Here is a 22,511-nt window from a genome sequence, read left to right on the forward strand (position 1 = left end):
TTTTTTGTTTTTGTTTTTTGTACAAGATTAATGGTAAGGTGGATATTTACTATTAGTGTTTAATGTTTTTTTATGTCAGTTTAGAAGAGTTTCTGTTATGTCGGTTTTACCATCATGGTGACGAGTGGAACATGAACTTAGTTTGAGAACAGATGTTAAATGTTCAATATTGCTGTACTCATTCATTAAGTGCTATTATATGCTAATGTTATCAAAACCGTGTGTTACCAATTAACAAGGTAGCATTGAATTAACTCAGCAAGTTTCTACCACTAAAAATGTGAGAATTTTAATTTAAATGTATGAATTAGCTTACTCAAGCTTAATTAAAGCTTAGCTTACTTTAATTTCTTAACTTAAGCATTTTATGTAACTGATTGTCTATTTTTTTTTTTTGAGTTTTGTCAATTTATTAACAGTGTGCTGATTGTGAATGCATGATTAGTTAATTGAGCATAATCTCAAATACATATTGAGATCTTAAGTGTTTATAAAAATTAAGATGACTGACTATCACTGTCTTTTACTGACTGTAAGTTACTGTTTGTGAACTTACTGTTTTTCTACTCTAGGCTTCACTGTAAACATAAGCTACCCTGCAAAGTTTTACATTTGTTACATTTTCGTTTGTTTTCTTTAGTCAGCTTTCTCTGCATTTTTTAAACCAATGTGAATTGTGTGGCTAAATCAGTGCACTGCTGATCTAAGACATGCATTGTAATGGGAACCATATGAGGTACTTCTCAGATATAATTAAATGTGCCTCATGACTCAGCTCGATAAGCAGCCTGTAACAAAACTGTATGACTGAAGCAACCTGACAGCATAAGGTTTTGTCATTTTCTAATGTCCGATCAGGTAGAAATAACACCTTTAGCCAAGGAGAGGAAACCCTGTAAAGCTGTTGACAAGATCAGAAGAATAAACATAAATTTTTGTTATGTTCATAATATGTGGTTTAATTTACTCAGTCGGATTACAATATTATCCTTGTCTGTCTACAAAGCCCAGTCCAGGAAAATGGCTGGAAATTACAAACCTTGACTGGAAGTATCTGGCTCTCTTAGAAACCGAGGGCCAGACGCAGTTGAGGTTGTAGACTTTCCTGTGCGTAGAGAGAGGGAATATATCCACTAACGTCACTGTAAACACATGTAGGTGAGATGAAAAGAGGAAATGATACTCAACAGAATTCCTCTAGGAGACAAATCTACCAGTAAACACTTCAAAATTGGTCAGTGCTGGAGCTGTTCATGGAACTGGTGTTGAGAATCTTTCCAGTGATCTTCAGGGTGCTGAGGTTCTCATTTTCCACATGTGTCTGCATGTGTCCAGACAGGAAAGACAGAGAGAACATAGCTGAACAACAAATACTTGCTGTATTATAGGAAATACTAACACCATTGCTCAAGTCGGGCTGGCAATAGTCAGGCTTAAAGAAGTAAATATGTTTGTACCATACAAAACTAGCAGCATTTGTTTCAATTTTACTCCAAAAAATATATACACTCTTAGAAGAAAAGGCCTTTTTAGCATAAAAAGGTTCTTTGAAGTTGAGTATACCTCAAATAAACTTTTATGCAAAATAGGTTCTATAATGATAAGAAAGAACCCTTTTGGCACATAAAAAGGGTTCTATATAGAACACTGCAAAACATGCATTTCTTATTTAGCATTTTTGTCTTGTTTCTAGTCTAAATATCTAAAAATTCTTACATTACGAAACAATTACTAGACAAGTCTTGTTTTGGGGAAAAATAACTCAAAATTATGAAAGTTTTTGCTTAAAATAAGGTAAATAATCTGCCAAAACAAGACAATTACTTTTGCTTCTCTAGTAAATACTTCTTGTTTTAAGAATTTTTAGATGTTTGGACTAGAAAGAAGACAAAAATACTAAATAATAAAAGCATTTTTTGCAGTGAACCTTTTTGGGGTTCTAAATGCGTAGCGCTGATAGAACCTTTTCTTGTATAATGAGAATGTTATAGGATGGTAATTGTATATTTTATATTTCAAATAAGTTCATAAACAATACACCGATCAGTCTTAACTTTATGACCATGTTCCTTATACTGTTGGTCCCCCTTTTGCTGCCAATACAGCCCTGACCCGTTGAGGCATGGACTCCACTAGACCCCTGAAGGTGTGCTGTGGTATCTGGCAACATGATGTCAGTAACAGATCATTTCAGTCCTGTAAGTTGTGGGGTAGGGTCTCCATAGATCGGACTTGGTTGTTCAGCACATCTCACAGATGCTTGATTGGATTGAGATCTGGGGAATTTGGAGGCCAAGCCAACACCTAAAACTTCTGGTTGTGCTCCTCAAACCATTCCCAAACTCCTTTTTTGCTTTGTGGCAGGGTGCATTATCCTGCTGAAAGAGGCCACAGCCACTAGGAAAGATCGTATCCATTAAAGGGTGTACATGGTCTGCAACAATACTTAGGTAAGTGGCACGTGTCAAAGTAACATCCACATGGATGGCAGAACCTAAAGTTTCCCAGCAGAACATTGCCCAAAGCATCACACTGCTTTACACACACCAGGCCATCCATGTGATGTAAAAGAAAATGTGATTCATCAAATCAGGCCATTCTTCCATTGCTCCATGGTCTCGTTCTGATGCTCACGTGCCGACTGTTGGCACTTTTAGCGGTGGACACTGGACTGGGGTCAGCATGGGCACCCTGACTGGTCTGTGGCTATGCAGCCCCATACACAACAAACTGCGATGCTCTGTGTATTCTGACACCTTTCTATCAGAACCAGCATTAACTTCTTTAGCAATTTTAGCTACAGTAGCTCGTCTGTTGGATTGGGCCACACAGGTTAGCCTTCGCTCCCTACATGCATCAATGGGCCTATGACCCTGTCACCAGTTCATCACTGTTCCTTCCGTGGACCACTTTTGATAGATACTGACCTCTGCAGACCGAGAACACCCCACAAGAGCTGCAGTTTTGGAGATGCTCTGACCCAGTCATCAAGCCATCACAATCTGGCCCTTGTCAAACTCGCTCAAATCCATACTCTTGCCCATTTTTCCTGCTTCTAACACATCCAACTTTGAGGACAAAATGTTCACTTGCTGCCTAATATATACCACCCACTAACAGGTGCCGTGATGAAGAGATAATCAGTGCTATTCACTTCACTTGTCAGTGGTCGTAATGTTATGCCTGATCGGTGTAAATAATACAATAAGATAAAAATTACACATACATTAACAAAAACAAGAAATGTAACTGTTTAAATTTAAATAAAATCCCCAAAACATAAAAACTATATATTATGGTTCTGAGAATTACCTCGTTCCTATAAATTATACTGAAATATTTATACTTTTTACATTACTAAACACTTTTTTTCTTTTACTTTTTTCTCTCTCACAAAAAAACGACATGTTCTTTTTGTTGTTGTTGTTGTTGTTTTACAGTGCATGTTGGGTTATTATAGTTAACTAAACCTAAAATGTAAAAACAAACTATTGAGATAAATTCTAAAAGGAAAATTTTTTAAAAACCCAGAAAAAGAAATATTATAAGACCCAGATATAGACCCAGATATAAAAACCCAGAAAAATTTCCAAGTCAACATTTAGTTTAATAATGGAAATTAATGGAAATTAGTTTAATTTCCATTTAGTGTAACTTGATGTACAGAAATAACTAATGATCATTCATAGATAATTACCACCAGATAACTGAGCATTTAAAGTATAATAAATAACCTGCCACATAACTGTGATTATAGGGGTGCGTTCGTAATGACATTCCAGAATGCGGTAAGCAATATGCTAGCATTGTAAAAAAAAAAAAAAAAAAGTGCTTCTGCTTCTGCAGCAGATTTTTTTTTTTCAGTCACCCAACAGATGTAGCATTTTTACGTGGTTTGAGAGCAATTGCAAGTCTTGCATACCTGCATCAGGTACAGCTGCACAGGTTTGCCCTGACCTGCCCCTGCTCCTGCTCCATAACTCCAAACATGAACTCAGCTCCATGCTCTTGCCCTGGAGGCCTGACAGATGAGTGGAGAGAGTGAGAGTGGAGCAGTGACCTCCAGGGGACCTGACAGATGTGGAACGGGTGATAGTGTTGTTGACATGCACTTCTGCTATCAACTGCTAACAAACTAGAGCAATTTAAGAGCATTCAACAGATTTGGATCAATGGCCTAGCAGTTAGCGCACATGCTATAACATGGTGCTAAAGCATCTTAATTATATTTTCCCATCTTTATTTTTTTAGTAAAATTATGACCATTATGATGACCATGTCCTACATTTTTAAAATTGTTTACAATAATTTTATAATTATGTTATTACTTAATTGAATATATTTAGACATTGTTTTGAATTAAGACATTGAGTAACCCCCCACCTGCCACCTTTTTTTAAACGATTTTCATTTTTTAATGATTTTAAAAAAATCATATTTTAAATTAGATGATTTAAATGATTTATGTATTGGAATTAGTTTTTAATTTATTTTATTTTATTGTTTATTTTTATTTCAACACTCTTAATGAACCCCTCATTTATTTTTATTTATTTTATTTTAGTAATGTGGTGACCATAGATGTCAGTTTACAAACTTATTGCAATTCTAATTTATTAATTTAACATTTTATTTAATTTGACTATTTATTTATTTATTTATTTATTTATTTATTTATTTATTTATTTATTTATTTATTTATTTATTTATTTATTTATTTATTAAAAATGACTACCATAGACAAATGTATTGCTATCTTGCTTTAACATTTAATGTTTTATTATTATTTTATATTTTAATTTTGGTAGTAAAATGACCACGTAGTGCTTCGTTTCATGTATGATTTATTGATTTAAGATTTATTAATAATAATATATAGAATTACAATACTTTCATTTCATTACATTTGATCTATTTTATTATTTTATTTTACATTTGGTGTGCAGATTTTATCTCAATAGTCTTTATTGACTTCACCATAATCTAAGACAGTACATAATCTCAGCTCCTCTGATAAAGGTTTACAGAGCCGACCTCTCATATGGTTTTCTGGATTTACTGCATTCTTTAGAGCCAGTGTGTGCTATTAAAGCCAAACTGACCTGCAATCAGCTCCGTCTTTCCTGGATCCCTCACTGTGTGCGAGCTGCCCATCACAGAGGTCCATGACTACAGCCAGACAGAAGCCGTCTGGTTTTTATGAGGCTTAAGATTAAAAGATGGCACACTGTTTGATATACAGTCTACCAGCTTTTAAGATTTGGATACACTCTCCGTTCAGATAGACAACACACTTATGTAAGGCTGGTTTGGCCCAATACCGTCTTATTTGGTCAATTTTTCCAAATCTTATTTACAGCCTAGTAGTCTAATAGCAGACAGCTGTCATTGCAAGTAGCCAATTTTTTTTCTATTCGATTTTCCAAATAGTTTCGTTAACCTTTGTTTTATCAAGAATATATATATATTTTTAATGAGAAATGCTTAGCATTGGCTATGACGGAACCGGTGGTCGAGGTGTTTGTTGGCTTGTTTGCGGCTCGCACAATAGTTGAATTATTTTGTGGGATTGTTTGGAAAGGATGGGTTGGAAAAATGTGTGCGTGTGTGTGGAGGCTATACAGGTATATATATTTTGCAAACCCTCCCCAGTGAGTCTTTGCTCCCTTCTTTGTCCCACAACGAACTACATGTCCCAAACTGCTTTGCTACACCTGAACCTTGCTAGAATCCATATGTCAACTGGAGAACAACTGCTGACATCTACACACTAGAACCGCCTGACTTCTGTTTTCTATCAGTCTTGGGCGACTAAGGTCTGGCTTGAGTGTCTCTCTCTTTCTCTCTCTCTCTCTCTCTCTCTCTCTCTCTCTCTTGCTGCCTGCTCTCTCCCTCCCTCACTCTTTCTCTCCAGAGTCCTCGGGCCGCACACAACTCTACCTGAAGTCGTACACAGAGGGAGAAGCAGGAAGGTAAGGATATCTAGCATCTGAAAGCTCGTGCTCGCTTTTGTTCTGTCTGGATGAGATTATCAGAAATCTGCTTGGCAGATTTTTGGGGTGGACTGAAGAAACAGCATGATCATATTGCGGATATTCGGCTTGGTAATGTTTGAGATGCTTCCAGTTCTATCAAGTACATTTTAGTCGAATCATTGTATTAAGTTGTTCTAAATAATTCAATTTGATGATTTATTAATGCATGAGTAGAAGAGGATTATGAAGCATGCATGAATTTCTATGTTGTGCTTAGAGAGATTTTGCAGTATTGGATTTAATTTGGCACAACACAAATACTGTGTTGCACAATTCAGGGAATTATTAATTTATTAGCATATATTATAAAAGTACACTTGCATTGTTCATTTGCAATTCAGTATTAATTCAGCATAGTGCACAAAGACAGAGGAGGCATAGGTATGAAGTAACATTAATGTAACTTGAGATGATCTTGGATCTGCACATAAGCAATGTGGGTCTAATTTGTGTGGGGAGGAATGTCTGTCTGGGCCTTTTTACGCTCTTGAGGATGAAGTCATCAATTTCCATTAAAAGAATACCTCTGGATTGTGTTTATGTCTGAGGTTCACAGTATAATGTTCTGTTATTCTTACACATTTTTTTTACATAATATTATATAACCAAAGAAACCTCTTCTCTTCTCTTCTCTTCTCTTCTCTTCTCTTCTCTTCTCTTCTCTTCTCTTCTCTTCTCTTCTCTTCTCTTCTCTTCTCTTCTCTTCTCTTCTCTTCTCTTCTCTTCTCTTCTCTTCTCTTCTCTTCTCTTCTCTTCTCTTCTCTTCTCTTCTCTTCTCTTCTCTTCTCTTCAGGTTCGATTGGTCTGAGTTGTGCAGCCATGTTTGCTCTGGGCTCCTTCCTATTGGCTGGGCTGGTATGTCAGAGTTTGGGTCAGTATGAGTACGAAGACGAATACTACATGCCCTACGCACAAATGGAGGTAGCATCATCTCCCAATTGTGCCCAGGAGTGCGAATGTCCCCACAGCTTCCCCACAGCTATGTACTGCAACGACCGCAACATGAAATTCATTCCCATTGTGCCAACTGGAATCAAATACCTCTACCTACAGAACAACTTCATCGAGGAGATCAAGGCCGGCGTGTTCGACAACGTCACCGACCTTCGCTGGCTCGTCCTCGACAACAACAACATCACCAGCGACAAGATCCAGGCTGGTACCATTGATAAACTGGGCAGCTTGGAGAAGCTCCTCTTCAGTAATAACAAGCTGACCAAACCCCCTAGTCTTAGTTCGAAGTCTCTGGATGAGTTGAAGCTGGTTGGCAACCAGCTAAGCACGTTCCCTGCTAACACCTTGTCTGGAAATGAAAACCTGACCAGTCTTCACCTGTCCAAGAACAAGCTGACTACTGAGAGCATCACAGGTGCCTTCAAAAACCTGAAGTCCCTCGTTCTGCTGGACGTGAGCGAGAACAAGCTCAAGAAGCTGCCCTCGGGAGTCCCGGCTTCGCTTTTGATGCTCTATGCTGACAATAACGACATCGACAGCATCCCTAGTGGCTACCTGGCCAAGCTGCCGCTTCTGCAGTACCTGCGTGTCTCCCACAACAAGCTGGTGGACTCTGGAATCCCGGCAGGTGTGTTCAACGTGTCCTCTCTCCTTGAGCTTGACCTGTCTTTCAACAAGCTGAAGACCATTCCAGAGATCAACGAATCGCTCGAGCACCTGTACCTGCAAGCCAACGAGATAAGCAGTAAGTCTTTTTCTGTGTCCATCTGATCAAGCAACATGTTTTGCATGGTTTTTAATCCATTTCGACTTCTGTTTCTTCAGAGTTTGACCTGACGAATATCTGCAAGTTCAGCTCCCCAGTCAACTACTCTAGACTGAGGACCCTGCGCTTGGATGGAAACAACATCACACACAGCAGTATGCCAGATGATACAGCTAACTGCCTACGCCAGGCCTCAGAGATCATCTTTGAATAGGGTCACAAACCCGCCAGTAGTTCATCAAACAAATAAGGCTGTTGCTAGACAAGCTGATTGACATCTGCAGGTCTTTATTCATGATCCTGGCAACAACATCTGGTAACTTGCACGTTGACCACAATATCTACTAAAATGTTGATGAACACATTTGTATGGAAAATGGGCTGCAATAGCTTGGAATCTTGAAAATCTTGCACATAAAATATAATGTCTTGTATGATATTGTATGAAGAGTAGTAGTTGAATTTGACAAGATATTCACATCTAAAGAGAGACATATTTGTGCAAATTGTGAATATCCCAGTGTGCACTCTATAAGAAGCTGCACTATATGTCATCTAACTGCATCGTAATATTTCCGCATGTTAAACACCTTAATCACTCAAAATTGTAATCATGTTATTAACAAGCCTGCCGGTAAGGAAAATAGATTGTTTAGAGTAAAAGTTATGAAAAATAGCTACTTGTATATAAAATGGCTACATGTTTTTCAACAGCAATGTTGAAAGCTATCTAGAATTCAACTGAAAATGAAATTTACACTAAACTGAAATATATTGCTGGACACTGACTGAATTTGCTGAGGTTTAGCTAACTGTTAACTCAATTGTAAGTTGTTATTATTATTATTTAACTGAGGAATTGCAGTGCCAAAATGTTGCATTAATAGCAAATTAGTAGCAGCTTGAATTTCTGAACACTGCCAACATTTATACCATACTGTATCTGCATGCAGTTCATCTTTAATTTTGTAACTGTAATTGCTTTCACTTCTATGGTAAACAGCATTGCATTTTTGTTGATGTATTCAATACAACATTTCACATCATCACAATGTTAGTCAAATCATTGAACCACACGATTACAGTAACTTTGGCAGACTACTGTAAAAGTTGTACGTTCCCTTATTGTTTGTTATTCTGTTTTGTTTTTTGAAAGTACCAAAGCAGCTTGTTCAACTTTAATTGAATAAACCAGATGTCTTCCATGTGTGGGGGGGATACTGATGGAATCAGTCCTGATAACAATCTCACAATAAATATATTATAATATTATAAACAATATTCAAATAATTTAGCCATAAAGTTTAAATATTAACAATTGCCACTCCATTTCATCATGGAGAATTTTTTGAAGCATCATCACAGGAAATCGTATATCATGGTCACACTTTAGATTAGGGTCCAATTCTCACTATTAAAAACTATTAACTACAACTTTTGCCTCAATAAACTCCTAATTACTGCTTATTAATAGTTAGGAGGTAGTTTTTAAGTTAAGGTATTGGGTAGGATTAGGAGAATATGGTCATACAGATAATTAACAGCCAATAACCTCGTAATATGCATGCTAATAAGCAACTATTAATAGTGAGAATTGGACCCCTAAACAAAAGTGTTACCCGTTTTTATTAAATCTTCATTAAGTCATTATGATCTAATGATGCATAAACATAAGGGCATCAATCTCAATTTGTCCAACTGTAATTAGGCTTGCTTCTAGCCTCTACAGATACCAAACACAAAATAGTTCCCTTTATGCACATGCAAGATACTCAATATTTTATTAATTCCGACTTGGTCGTTGATCTTCTAACTTGTGGATTTCCTTTTCTCTGCCCTGCTGTCTGGGATGAAAAGAAACTTCTGGTATGAATCTATCCAGACGCATGGATGGACACAGTTCTATGCATTTGTTCCATTTGAAGCAGGGTCATGATGACAGAACTACTTCCTGAAGGAAATGTGTTCTATTGATGTCTCTATCTGAAGTATAGGCTGTGAATATAAATATAGTGATTGTAAGATGAAAAGGCGTTGGCATGTCCCCTGGCAGTACACAAACATTTAAGTTAATACTACTTTCGAACATATCAAATCATTCCATTAAGGGCTTTAGTAAGGACTATTTAAGTAGTTTTGCCATATATGTTTCATTTGTGCATCAATCCTAGACTATGGTCAAATTACCAAAAAATTCAGTATAGCCTATAATGAATTTGATGACAAACTTGAAGTATTCAGGTGTGTAAATACTACATGGCCAACATCTGCTAATGTCATGTTGACATTATCTGTTGACCTGTGATAAAAGTCTACTAGCAAAAACCACAAACATTTTTACTTCAGTGTTAAAAAAACAATTTAACCCTGCGGAACAAATTTTTTGGTACTTAAAACAATTTGAAAAAACAACAACACTTTTGGAACTTGAAAAAAGCTGCTCAATTTGCACTTCTACTCCAGTTTTGGTCACATGTAGTTGTTCACATATTCAGACTGAGGGCTAGTATTTGGGTTTGCTGTAAACATTCATTCCCTTCCTCAGCTCAAGACATACCTTGGATGAATCATAAAACAGCCCAACATTTGGTCCATTCTTTCCCTTTACCTCTTCCAACCATCTGCTCCTATCTGTCTCTCCATCCTGAACCACACCTTCATGACAGGCACTTCAAAAGTTGCATTTAACCAGATCTTTCTGCACAAGTCTGAGCTAGCACTATTGAGTGTTTTATTTAAAACAGTAGAGTTGCAGGCAGACAACCCAGCATTCCAGAGGAATGGAGGGTCTGCGGTGATCATCTGATAGCATACACAGAGGCATTGTGGGAGTTCTTTTGTCCATGTGTTAGAAACAGATGATGTATAGACAGTTCTGGCTTTTCATTTGAAATATCTTTGCTACTTTATAGCAGCCTGAGCGTTTAAGTTCACCACAAGCTGATGTTGCAGTACCAACCACAAAAAACCTTTTTATTGCTTTTGTTGTTCCAGATGTTGATGATGAAATGCAGTCTGAAAACCCATGACTTTCTTCTGCGGAACAAAAAAATAGTTAATTATGCACAAAATAAATCACTTACAATAAGATCAATAACATGCATTTAGATGTTTTGATGAACATGTTTTGTGTTTAATAGAAGAAAGCAGGTCATTTGAAACAAAGTGATGAAATTAAACTTTTTAGGTGAATTATTCCATAAACAACAGTCAAAGTGCATTGCTAGTATACCTTTGTTAGGGCACTGCAAATATGATAAAAATGTAATGTTGCTGTGTCATATGTTTTATGCGAGTGTGCTTGTCGACTGTGCAATTGAGGTCTTGCTAGAAAACCACAGCCTGTTATTCAGAGTCTGCTAAACACTGGAGAGACTTTGTGGGGGAAGATACCATTGTGATGTTGCTCACCCTCATACAGCTGATCTCTTGAGAGAGAGGACATAAGAGTTTCCTGTTGTGTGGCACTGTCATGGTATATAACACAAAAAACTTGCAGAGTAAACACAAGTTCCCTGATGGTATAAAATCGGTTTCTTTGCTTCATGTGATATCATCAAAACTTTTTTTTTGTGTGGCTCTGCACAGCTACATTTATCTTTCAAGTTAGGAATAAAAGGGAATTTTTTTTTGCCATATTGTAATTTTCTGTGAACGTGCAATATTTTAACTAACACAGTCAGTGTTTGTCAAGTTACTTTAAACAAGTGATTATAGTAGTTACTTCTCACAAATAGTAACCAAATTAGTAACTGAGTTACATCATTATAAAAGTAAATATTTACCAGGAAAAGTAACTACTGTTACACTTTTTTAAATGTTCAAATATGTCAAATAACTTGGTTGCCCCCAATATTAAATGTTAAATGAATGAAATGGACACTAAAAAGAATAAATTATTATTGTAAAACATTGTACACTAATCTACACTATTTTAATGTTGCTGTGGGACAATGTGAGAGACACCTATCAAATTCAAGACATTATATTGTAGTAAATATCAGTAATATCTTGGAACAATAAAACAAAATAGATTGTTTAGAACTGTAATATTTATTGCGCAGACCTCAACTGGCCAACAAATACATTTTAAAAATAAATGATGCTCCTTTAGAAAAGTCTAACAAAAATAGATAGCCTAGAACTCTTTGTAGTGCAAATTAAAAACTGTCACACAACTTCACAACTGGTAGACATGTAGCCTACTTGAAGTATTTTCTTCCTCACAGTTTAACAAGAAGTGCTCTCAAGTCTTGTTTGTGGCGGGCTTACCCACTCTCTCGTGGATATTTTCGCAATGATTGCCCGGAAAGAACGACAACGGCAGCATGTCCTCAACTCTATATCTGATATTATTTTGTTATAAGATATTATAAGAGTTTGCGGTGGAGAAAAACCTAGTTTTCGTTGCTTTAATGTCGTGGCTCTGTCCTTTGGTAGCAGAGCTCACGTTATCCTTTGCGTTCACCGACGTGGAGAGACTCTTCCAGTTGTACATTACATAAACATTATTACCTTTCACCTCAATGAGGGAAAAGTAGTGCTTATATTTCCAGTTTGCGAAAGCTACCTTACCTTTTGCATGTGCGCGCACGTGTGTGTGCTTACCTAAGCCAATCATGATTCATCCTCAGTTGTGCTTGTCTCCCACCCACCTATCATAATCAGTTGTGTACCACAACACCCACCCCCCAACACTCAATTATAGTAACGCTGCATTTTATTCTCAGTAACGGTAACGGCATAGTAACTGGGTAACAGTAATTAGTTTGATTCACCGTTAGTAACGCCGTTTATCTATACCTCCATTATTCCCATCACTGAACAAAGCACAGAAAATGGTAAAGCTATTTCTGCTACAAACTAGTATGTTTATAATTATGACAATATGTTAAAAAAATAATGCAAGAAATGTCAGTTTCCAATATCAAGCAGCATAACGAGTTGATTTGTACAGCTAAAAATAATTGGAAGCAGATAACACAGGAAGCCATGATACACACATTTTAAATACAATCATTTAGTCATATATTTCTTTTAGAAAAATGAGAGTGAGTGATCTCCAGTCATTTGGTCCACTCAATCCCTGCCCTTTTCTTTTTATTTTTTTTATTTAACCTTTATTTAACCAGGTTAGTCTCATTGAGATATAGAATCTCTTTTTCAAGAGAGACCTGGCAAACATTCTTACATTCAACTGCAAGCTTGCATTCAGATTTGAAAACATACAATCAAAAACTGATGGATAGAATCAAGACTCTGCCTTTTTTTTTGTGATGGTACGTGTTGCTAATTGGTTCTTTCAATCAGTTTGTTAAGAGAAATGTTTTGTACACCTAAATCAAGTTGTTTAAATGAGACATTGGCTTAAGAATTGTTCTCGGCTACATTTCAGCATTGTAAACATGAAATCGTAAAGAGCATTGGTGCCAATGGTTTTGGGAAATGTAGCCTTAAACAGCTAAAGCCGGTTTGTGATTGAATCAATCAGATTGATTTTGTGAAAAGATCAGACTGAAAAGATTGTATTCATGAATTAAACATTAGTGATGTAAAGAGAAACACTGCTTTTGTGGAGCTTCTGGGCATGGCCTAACATCTGGAGATCTGAAAATACATGTGTGCTTTGATTGAGATCTGATGGTAAATACTTAAAAACAGAAATCATGAATTTCTTTGATTCCAGACAATAGCATCCTTTCAATAGGACAAAGTTTTACTCCTTTTTCAATTCTGCATTGGGACTTTCATCAGTGTCCTACCCAATTCAAAGACCTCCTATATTCCACTTTGCTCTTCCCAATCTTCAAATGTTTCAAATGTCTACAACAGGATCCAGATGTTGAAACAGATGTCGCCTGGTTACTACACACTGCCCTTTCATTCATTGTGAAGCTATGCACAACTCAGAGAGAGAGAGAGAGAGAGAGAGAGAGAGAGAGAGAGAGAGAGAGAGAGAGAGAGAGAGAGAGAGAGAGAGAGAGAGAGAGAGAGAGAGAGAGAGAGAGAGAGAGAGAGATACCTACTGGGAAATGGTACGAGTGCTGGATTAACCCTCTAACATCATTGTAATTTCACCAGTTTTACATTCCAGCTTAATTCCACCTTTCACAGGTTGGGACGAGTCTCCATCAGTGCAAAAATGACAGCCGGATGATGTGAATTGCTCCAGGGCGGCCTAGTTTAATGAGGTGAATGATCCCTCAAAGTTGTGAGTGATGGAGATATGCCTATTGAAAATAAAGGGTTAAATGTCTCAAAGCCACCTGCAAATAACATATTTGCCAAGGACCCCTACTTCCCGAGACTCCACAGACCCTTACTGCACAAAGAGAAGAGAGTAAGAAAAGAGAAAATAGTGCTGTGCTAGCAATAAGTACCCAGTGCACGCTTATACACATATTTTTCCAACATTCACACACCCCCATATTCAACCTCACCAGCTGATGTCAAAGGTTTGGCCTTGGGGAAGTTGCACTGGTAACAATAGTAATCTAATAAGGCTGTGTTTTCTGATGCATGTCCGGGCCAGAAAGAAAGTGGGAGAAACTGCAGACTGGACTCAGGAGGAAAAGCAGGCGGACCAAAAGATTGACTACATCTCCAAAACCAGAAACAGATATTTTGTTTGCCTCCATCTGCGCAAACTAAAATCAGCTCTCTGATTGAGATGAGCAGGTAATGTTTTTATTTTTTTTGTTCTTATATGTGGTGGTGAGGCAATAAGGAAGTGGGTGGTGGGTGTAGGGGATTCATGGTTTGTCTATTGTGGAGTATTGGCTTATTTTAACATTTATTTTCGTTATATTTTCCTTATTTTTATGTTTCTCTGCACCTCTGCTGCAGATCTTCATAATGCATTTAATATTTTATTTGGGTAACACTTATTTTGATGGTCACCTTTAGACATTCTGTTGACTATAAATATTAACCTACATGTCAACTCACTCTCATTGGACTATAAGTAGACTGTCTGCTTAATATCTGATGCCATTTCATTTTATGGTCCATCGTTCTTCTGACTATATACTACATGCCAACTTATTCTACTAACTTGAACTCTACCCTTAACAGTCTGAACTAATACTGAGAGTTAGTTGACATAGGTGCAATGTTACTTATAGTCAAAATAATGTCAAAATAAAATAAAATGTAACCTTTAATTGTAATTGTATTTCTTATGCAGTGGTATTAAGTTGGCTTACATTGAAATGGTGTGTGCAATACTAATAAGTCTCAAAAAAGTAACCATGATTGGTATTTTTCAAATATGGCATACATCAAAATATGACCATCTGTCATCGCTGTGTACCAGCACAGCGGAGTATGTTTTGTTTTTTTAAAGTAAAGTCTCAGATTTTGCTTGTGCAAGCAGCAGAGAGGGGTGTTAAAATGTGCATTTAATTATTTCAACTTTAATTAGTTTATATTTTTATAAAGCTGGTTATTAAAGTTAGCTTTTTTAAATATAATTTATATCAAAGAAGTACCAGTGCACACAGGAAATTAAATCTATTTTAGACCATGTGTTTCTTTTTACGTGAAGCATAAATATCCTGCAGTTGTCTTGACCAGTTTATCATTTCTCAGACATAATTTCTTTTTACCATCTATGATGGATTTTACCATTGTTTCAGTAAAATGTTCTATTAAATTATTTTACTAAAGATAATAATTAAACACAAAGGCGTTCAAATATGGTCGAACCGTGTCAGATTTCAAAAAGTATCAAGTTAGTCATGAACATATTCTCAAATATTAGCATTAGCACTATATACAAATAGCATAAGCATTTAGCACAAAGCAGTTTAGACTACTCAAGGCAGAACAAAACAGACAGATTCCCTGTGCACATTTAAGGGGTCTTTAAAGCATCGTCTTTTACATCTCAGTTTTGAAAGAAATAGGGGTGGAAACTAACATGATTTCATTGGCTGTTGCTCATTGCTTCTCTCTCTCTCTCTCACGAGTCGAGACACTGCACCTACCTGAAGACTGGTTGACTAGAAAATCCACTCTGAAATGAATAAGCTGTGTCTAGTCTCACAGGTGCAGACACTAGAGTTGGCACCAGCTATGATCTGCGGCTTTTGTCGCAGACTAGTCGCAAACATGAAAGGGTGACAAGGAATTATCTTGTAGTGTGATCTTGGATTCAGAGACTCATAGAGAAGCAAGTCTTTAAAATGTCCCTATTGATAGATGTATATTGATATTGCAGAGTTTGTTTGTATTGTTGTTCATCATTGAAATAAACAGATATCCATCCTACAGTGACTTAAACATCTTGTAGCTAGATACAAATCGCTGCCCTGAGAATGACCTCTTGTCACGTCCTGTATTTTGCAGGCTAACACTCTTAGGGGGAGATTTACTAAAAGCTTGCGCCAGCTCAAACCCTCTTTTGGCATTTAAAACTACTGTCAAGATTTACTAAAGACACACAGTAAAAAAAAATTGTGCTGAAACTGTGTGGACAGGGGTTTTTTTTTTGGGGGGGGGGGGGGGGGCTGACCTTGGTGCATGTGCATTTGTAGGAGTTTCCCTTTCAGAAGCAAAATTTATGGGAGGAGAGTATTTAAATAAATAACGCAAGGCGATTTACTAAGGTTTGCTCTAGTCAATTAACTGGTGTTTGCGCCATTATTAGGTTGACCAGATGTCCAGTATTTCCCAAAACAGTCCTGTATTTCAGCTCTATTTTTAGAGTCCTGACTTCTAAACACAAAAAATATCTATATTTTCTACATTTTGTCCTATATTTCTAATTAACAAAATTGCCTTTGTTAGGTGATCATATAAAAATGAGTAGCAGTTTTCCTGAATGTGAGAATAGCCTAATCAAAGGTGGCCAATCTTGTTATAGTATATTATGGAGAACAAAATTACCATCCAATCACAATTCGTTTTCGATTAACTTGCAGTTAGTGAAGGCATGATATTAGAGAGTGCGGAGTAGATCAATTCAGACGTGAAGAAGCGCATTGTACATTTAACGAGGATCTCCAAAAAGAGTTTATCAAGTTATTATGTGCAGTTAGTTGTGAAAAAAAGAACTTAATGTAGTATTGCGCTGAATGATGTGCACTAAAGTGCTCTCGAATTCATTTTTCTTTGGGCCTGAATGGTCAAATACAGACACAGTTGTCAAAGTACCCATCATGTGGAGGATCTCACGTAAATACAGTCAGTTATAGCAACGTAAAATAGCTGTGTGAAAACTCTGTGTCTCAGTATAATAGATCCAAGCATTGCATCTTAAGTGATACTAGTGAAAATGCCTGTCTGGGATTGCCAAAAAAAAAGCATGTCTTAAACCAGACGCTAATTTGCGCTGCTCTTGGTAGATTACAATGGTCATGAAATGATCCGACTGTGTTCTTTCATCTGCGCGTTGTTAGTAGATCACATTCAGAACTTTACACCCCCATTGACACTTTTTGAGATTTGCACTCTAATGCTAATTTGCCCTGTTTAGTAAATCTGACCCTTAGACGTCTTCTGTGTTTAGAGCTCTTTATGTTCCTGTGAATAATAGGTTTTAAATTCTGTAATTGGATTGGATTGGTGTGTGTACTCTTTGCCCTTTAGACCACTGGTTCTAACATAGAGCTGCACCATCCTTGACACGAGATGCTGGATAATAGACTATATTACTAATGGTCTCAACTAGAGGAGTCTATTACAGAGGATTACAATGACACAGTGAGGTGTTGTTGTCGTCAGTGGAATTGAGAACAAGTAATCAGCACTTGGCAGTCAAACAATGACACCATATGTGGCTACCTGTGCCAACTTCAAATCAGCCTCTAAATCCAGAATAGAGCTCCCATAGGGACACAAATTTCAGCCCATGAGTTTTGGTGAACGTGCACATTAAATAACAGACTTTTTTCATTACTGATGTTGCAATTGTAGACAATTAAGTGGGCCATTTGTCATTTACCAATCGAACTGGGAGTCCTTATGAAGCAAATGAGGATGCCAAAAAACCGAAAGAAAGAAAGAAAGAAAGATAGATAGATAGATAGATAGATAGATAGATAGATAGATAGATAGATAGATAGATAGATAGATAGATAGATAGATAGATAGATAGATAGATAGATAGATAGATAGATAGATAGATAGATAGATAGATAGATAGATAGATGAGCCCGATCTCACGAAAATGCATATAAATAGTACAAGTTTGCAATCCCGTGGAATGTATACGCCAAAATGAGTTTTGGCGTGCGTATGGTACGCGTTTTTTCGCGTGCATATGATACGCACTTTATGGCGTATTATACAGACGAACCACCCACTTAAACCTACCCAAGAGCGTGCCATATGCACGCCATAAAGTGCGTATCATATGCACGAGATTTCACACTCATACTATTTATACGCATGACCATGAGACCGTGTTGGATAGATAGATATATAGATAGACGTTTGTTTACTCAAAAGACAGGAGGCATATGGTGTTGTGAGGGGCGATGAAGAAAAGGATCCAACGTAATATTTAGGCCTGTATTAGCCTAATTATAACTGGGCCAAGGCCCATGTCTTCCTTTGACCAACATGCCAGTTTAAGCACTGTCCATCCCCAAAGGATTATGACTCTTGATCTCGAGAGGCTATGATTGGCTAAGGTTGTGTCCAGTGTGTCTGTCTATGAAGGGATCATGAGATACCATTGACTACAAATAGGGGCAGGAGATGACAAAATAGTTCAGAGTTGAGTCATCTGTACATCAACTTTGAACAGCAAGAAATACAGTTGAAGAGTCCAAAGAAGACAAAGGTAGGTCTTTGTGCAATCATTCTGTGCATCTTCTACACTATAGTAGAAAACCTCTATCCTACAGAAATGCATACTGTCATTTTTACATCTGCTTTAATCTTTGGGTTCATTTTGTCTTCGTTTAACAGACGTGTACTGCTTAATTTAGGGCACCAAAGATATCGGCTGTTTCTCTGCAAAACCAGTTTGGAGATCATGATTTAATAGTATGTTTCTTTATTTTTTAGAGATCTTTACAGGTGAAACTGGTTCCACCTGACCTGATCACTAGATATCCAGGGCTTCCCTTTGATCCCCTCTGGTTTAGTGTGAGAGTGCTGCCCATAGAAAATGATCTCCAGACAGCTGCTTATAGAGCTTAGGACCAAACATTTAAACCAATACCAGATGAGAGGGAAAGCTCAGTTATGAATATGTGTTAACATATTATTTATTGAGCTTTCTCTCTCTGTGTTTTTTTAATCCTTTCATGATCAATTTAAGCCAAGAGAAAAATGCAGATGTCAGCAAAGAAACATCTGAGGGAAAAAACATTATAATAGATTGATTGATTGATTGGATGGATCAGGGCACATAAACATTAGACAAAGCTCATGCATTTGACAGATACATATTTAAAGGCCGATTTTAAAGGTGTGAAAAGAGCTGGGTCAGTTTAAAACCAATTAGAAATTTGAAATTGAACCACCTTGGCCAATGGATGCCTAATGTGTAGGTGTCCTTATTGCGAAGTGATGGCCAGGTGTTGTTAAATTGCAGTGATTGTTATACCTTGAGGATTCTAGAAGTAGTCAGACATTTACATACCCAAAGCCTTTTGTTTGCCAGAGTCCAAGATGTAACTGTCTTCTGAATGGAGATGAGTAGCACTACGCCAGGCTGAAGTCTTTTAAGGTTGACCTGGCAGCATATTCTAAGTTTAAGAGGATTACTACTTAGAAGATGAAGACACAGGGAATGGTAATCTTAACTAGAGGATGTTCCTAATTTTTTGTCAATGAGTTTATCCACTTAGAGAGAACCTGAGGTAATGTAGGGTGGATGTATAGCGGGGGACAGGAACATTGTTCCGGACCCTGTGACAAGGGGGCCAACCCATTGAAGGAAGAAACCCATACAAATGTCCTGTACTTTAGTGACAATTAGGTCTCTAATTTGATCTGTAAGAGATCAAGTTTAACAGCTAATTTTGCTACTTCTTTTCTGTCTCTATGTTTTTCTAGATTAAACATAATCATGGAGTGGCTCATAGTTGCATTTGTGGCTGTACTTTTGGCTAACCAAGTCCACTCTGATGAAGTTCCCTATGAGCACATGATCTCTCAGCTTCAGGCATGTCCTAAAGAGTGTCACTGCCCTCCAAACTTCCCTAACGCTGTTTACTGTGACAACAAGGGTCTCAAACGCATTCCTGTCATCCCTCCTCATACCTGGTACCTGTACCTCCAGAACAATCTCATTGATGTCCTCTCAACCGATGCTCTGCGCAATGCCACACAGCTTAGGTGGATCAACCTCAACCGCAACAAAATCACAAGCGAAGGCTTGGAGGTTGACGCTCTTAAGGCTATGTCTAACCTTGTACACCTCTACATGGAAGACAACTTGCTGGCTTCCATTCCATCTCCTCTGCCTGCCAAATTAGAGCAGTTACGTCTGTCCCGAAACAGAATCTCAAAGATCCCAGCCGGTGTCTTCTCTGGAATGGACCATCTCACCTTGCTGGATCTGCAAGGCAACAAACTACAGGATGATGCAGTGACTGAGGTCAGTCTGAAAGGCCTCAACAACTTGATCCAGATCAATTTAGCAAAGAATCAGCTAAACAACATGCCCCTTGGCCTACCACCCACAACCACACAGATCTTTTTGGATGGCAACAACATTGAGAAGATTCCGGCTGAGTACTTCAAGGGTCTTCCGAAACTGGTGTCTCTCAGGCTCAACCGCAATAAGCTGGCTAATGGCGGTATCCCAAAAAATGTGTTTAACCTTTCAAGCATCCTGGATCTACAGCTTTCTCACAACCAGCTCACAGAAGTCCCTGTTATCTCTTCTGGCCTGGAACACCTTCATCTGGATCACAATAAGATCAAGAGTAAGTCCATAACTGAAGTTTTGAACATGCTCTGTTTTCCCTATTAAAATATAGCCTCTACTTTTGCTTTTTTGATTGAATACTTCATGACTGTATCTGACACGTGACTTCATGTCGACCATGAGATACTGTAGTCTATACTTGACTTTATGATGACTTTGAAAACCTGTCTGAAACCAGTTTCCTCAGTTAGAACCTTCATTGACAAAACCCCACTTAAGTTATTGACTGACTTGGGAGCAGGAAAACTGCCTTGTTTGGATGCACCCTTATTTGTGACTTTATCAGTAAGATTCCTTTTTTTTTCTGTCATTTTCATAGGTGTGAATAGCTCTGACATCTGTCCACCTGGTGCACTTGATGATTACCTTGATGAGAATGGTCCCCGTCTCCGTTACCTTCGCCTTGATGGTAATGAGATCAAACCCCCGATCCCACGAGAGCTGATGATGTGTTTCCGTCTCCTCAGGGCTATTGTCATATGAAGGTGCCACACCATCTAGATACTCCTGTCCATTTCATCTACCAGAAATGAAAATGTATGCAAACGAAAACACTTGAAAAGGGTCCGATACAGGACTATCTTTGGAAAGTCATAAAATAAACATTGAAAACAATACACTGCTGAAAAGACCAGCCAAGACTGGAATGAATTTCCATGCTGGTTAAGATTGACTTTTGCTGGTTTGTACTGAACTGGTGCTGGTCTCGCTGAGGCCAGTGAAACTGAGCTGATAAACCTGTTTAACTAGATCTTTCTGGTGGTTCGTTCTTTTGGCCAATAAAGCACATCTAGTTAAGCTATTTAAAAAGCTAGGTGGCAATACCAGTATTCAAAATATGACATATTCTGGGGGTCTCCTGTTCTGGTCTTTTCAGCAGGGTTGAGATCCATAAGACTGGTTCATATGTGCATTTGTGGATGGTTTCTCATGGCTGTATTGTAAAACCACTGTGCCTTCCTTAATTCCATGCATATGGGAAACCAGCAGGCCTGCTTTGCTGTAAAACACCATTATCTGTTAAGAATTCTGCATCATGAAGAAAGCTCCAAAACATAATTGTCCTCATTTGAACGTAATGTAATTTCAATGTCATTGTAGCATTACCCAAAAACTGTTTTACCTCACCACACAATTCTGGGGTGTTTTTGGACAGAAGAGCTGTGGTCTGATTATGAAGCCAAATTTTGTGGTAGGGAACTTAGTACATAGCAGTGGTTTATTGGATTTTATTGAATGCATGTTAACTCTCAGTAACAGCACCAACAGAAGTTTGACATTAGAATAACTTTAGAAATCACAATTGTTTATTGCCTCTGTTGTAGTGATTGACATGTACTATGTATACGTTTTTTTAAAAGTAAGTTTACTTCTACTTTTTTAAATATTTCTTTACATCTTTGTACAATCAATATTTCATTACTCAATCAATATTTAGTGTGAAATATTAGTTTTATAGATAGATTCAGCACTTCAGCTTTATTCACTGTCATTAATTGTACTGTGACACTGATAACTAATATATAAATACAGTTTAAATTTAGCAGTTGACAATGGTACTACCAGTGAACCTTCTATTGACCTTAAGATTTATTTTCCTGTGGGTTATAAAATAATGTGAATATTATTTTTCAACGCACAAATGTGGCAATTATTTTTCATGTTTTCATTTATCAATCTTTGCAGAAAAAATAACAGGAATTAATGTCACTAACTCTGAGAACCATTCGGATTGTCAAAAGGGAAAATATAAGATTAGATAACTTTTTTTAATGTTCCTGATTAAACTGGTTTCTATGGTCCAGCATTGTCTCTGCACTGATTCATTTTATACATAAAACATTTTGGTTATGGACAACTCAGAGTG

At 37.4% G+C, this 22,511-nt stretch overlaps 2 protein-coding genes across 3 annotated transcripts; both read left to right on the plus strand.

Annotated features, from left to right (window-relative positions):
- The first annotated feature begins 5,910 nt into the window (after window positions 1–5,910).
- On the plus strand, window positions 5,911–8,941 carry lum (lumican). The gene is made up of 3 exons (XM_067426804.1): window positions 5,911–5,972; window positions 6,829–7,734; window positions 7,815–8,941. Exons 2-3 carry the CDS (start codon window positions 6,855–6,857, stop codon window positions 7,967–7,969), a joined length of 1,035 nt encoding a protein of 344 aa, XP_067282905.1. The 5' UTR covers window positions 5,911–5,972; window positions 6,829–6,854; the 3' UTR covers window positions 7,970–8,941.
- A 5,380-nt stretch (window positions 8,942–14,321) lies between these two features.
- kera (keratocan) lies at window positions 14,322–22,419 on the plus strand. 2 transcript variants are annotated; one of them, XM_067427551.1, is made up of 3 exons: window positions 14,322–14,433; window positions 19,768–20,642; window positions 20,964–22,419. In XM_067427551.1, the coding sequence occupies exons 1-3, from the start codon at window positions 14,426–14,428 to the stop codon at window positions 21,125–21,127; spliced, it is 1,047 nt and encodes a 348-aa protein (XP_067283652.1). In that variant the 5' UTR covers window positions 14,322–14,425; the 3' UTR covers window positions 21,128–22,419. The 2 variants fall into 2 exon arrangements, with proteins under 2 accessions (XP_067283652.1, XP_067283653.1); XM_067427552.1 differs by lacking the exon at window positions 14,322–14,433 and adding an exon at window positions 18,465–18,544 and having other exon boundaries at window positions 20,964–22,418.
- Window positions 22,420–22,511: the final 92 nt, after the last annotated feature.

Source organism: Pseudorasbora parva, chromosome 20, assembly GCF_024679245.1.
Source record: "Pseudorasbora parva isolate DD20220531a chromosome 20, ASM2467924v1, whole genome shotgun sequence".
Taxonomy (NCBI): Eukaryota; Metazoa; Chordata; class Actinopteri; order Cypriniformes; family Gobionidae; genus Pseudorasbora; species Pseudorasbora parva.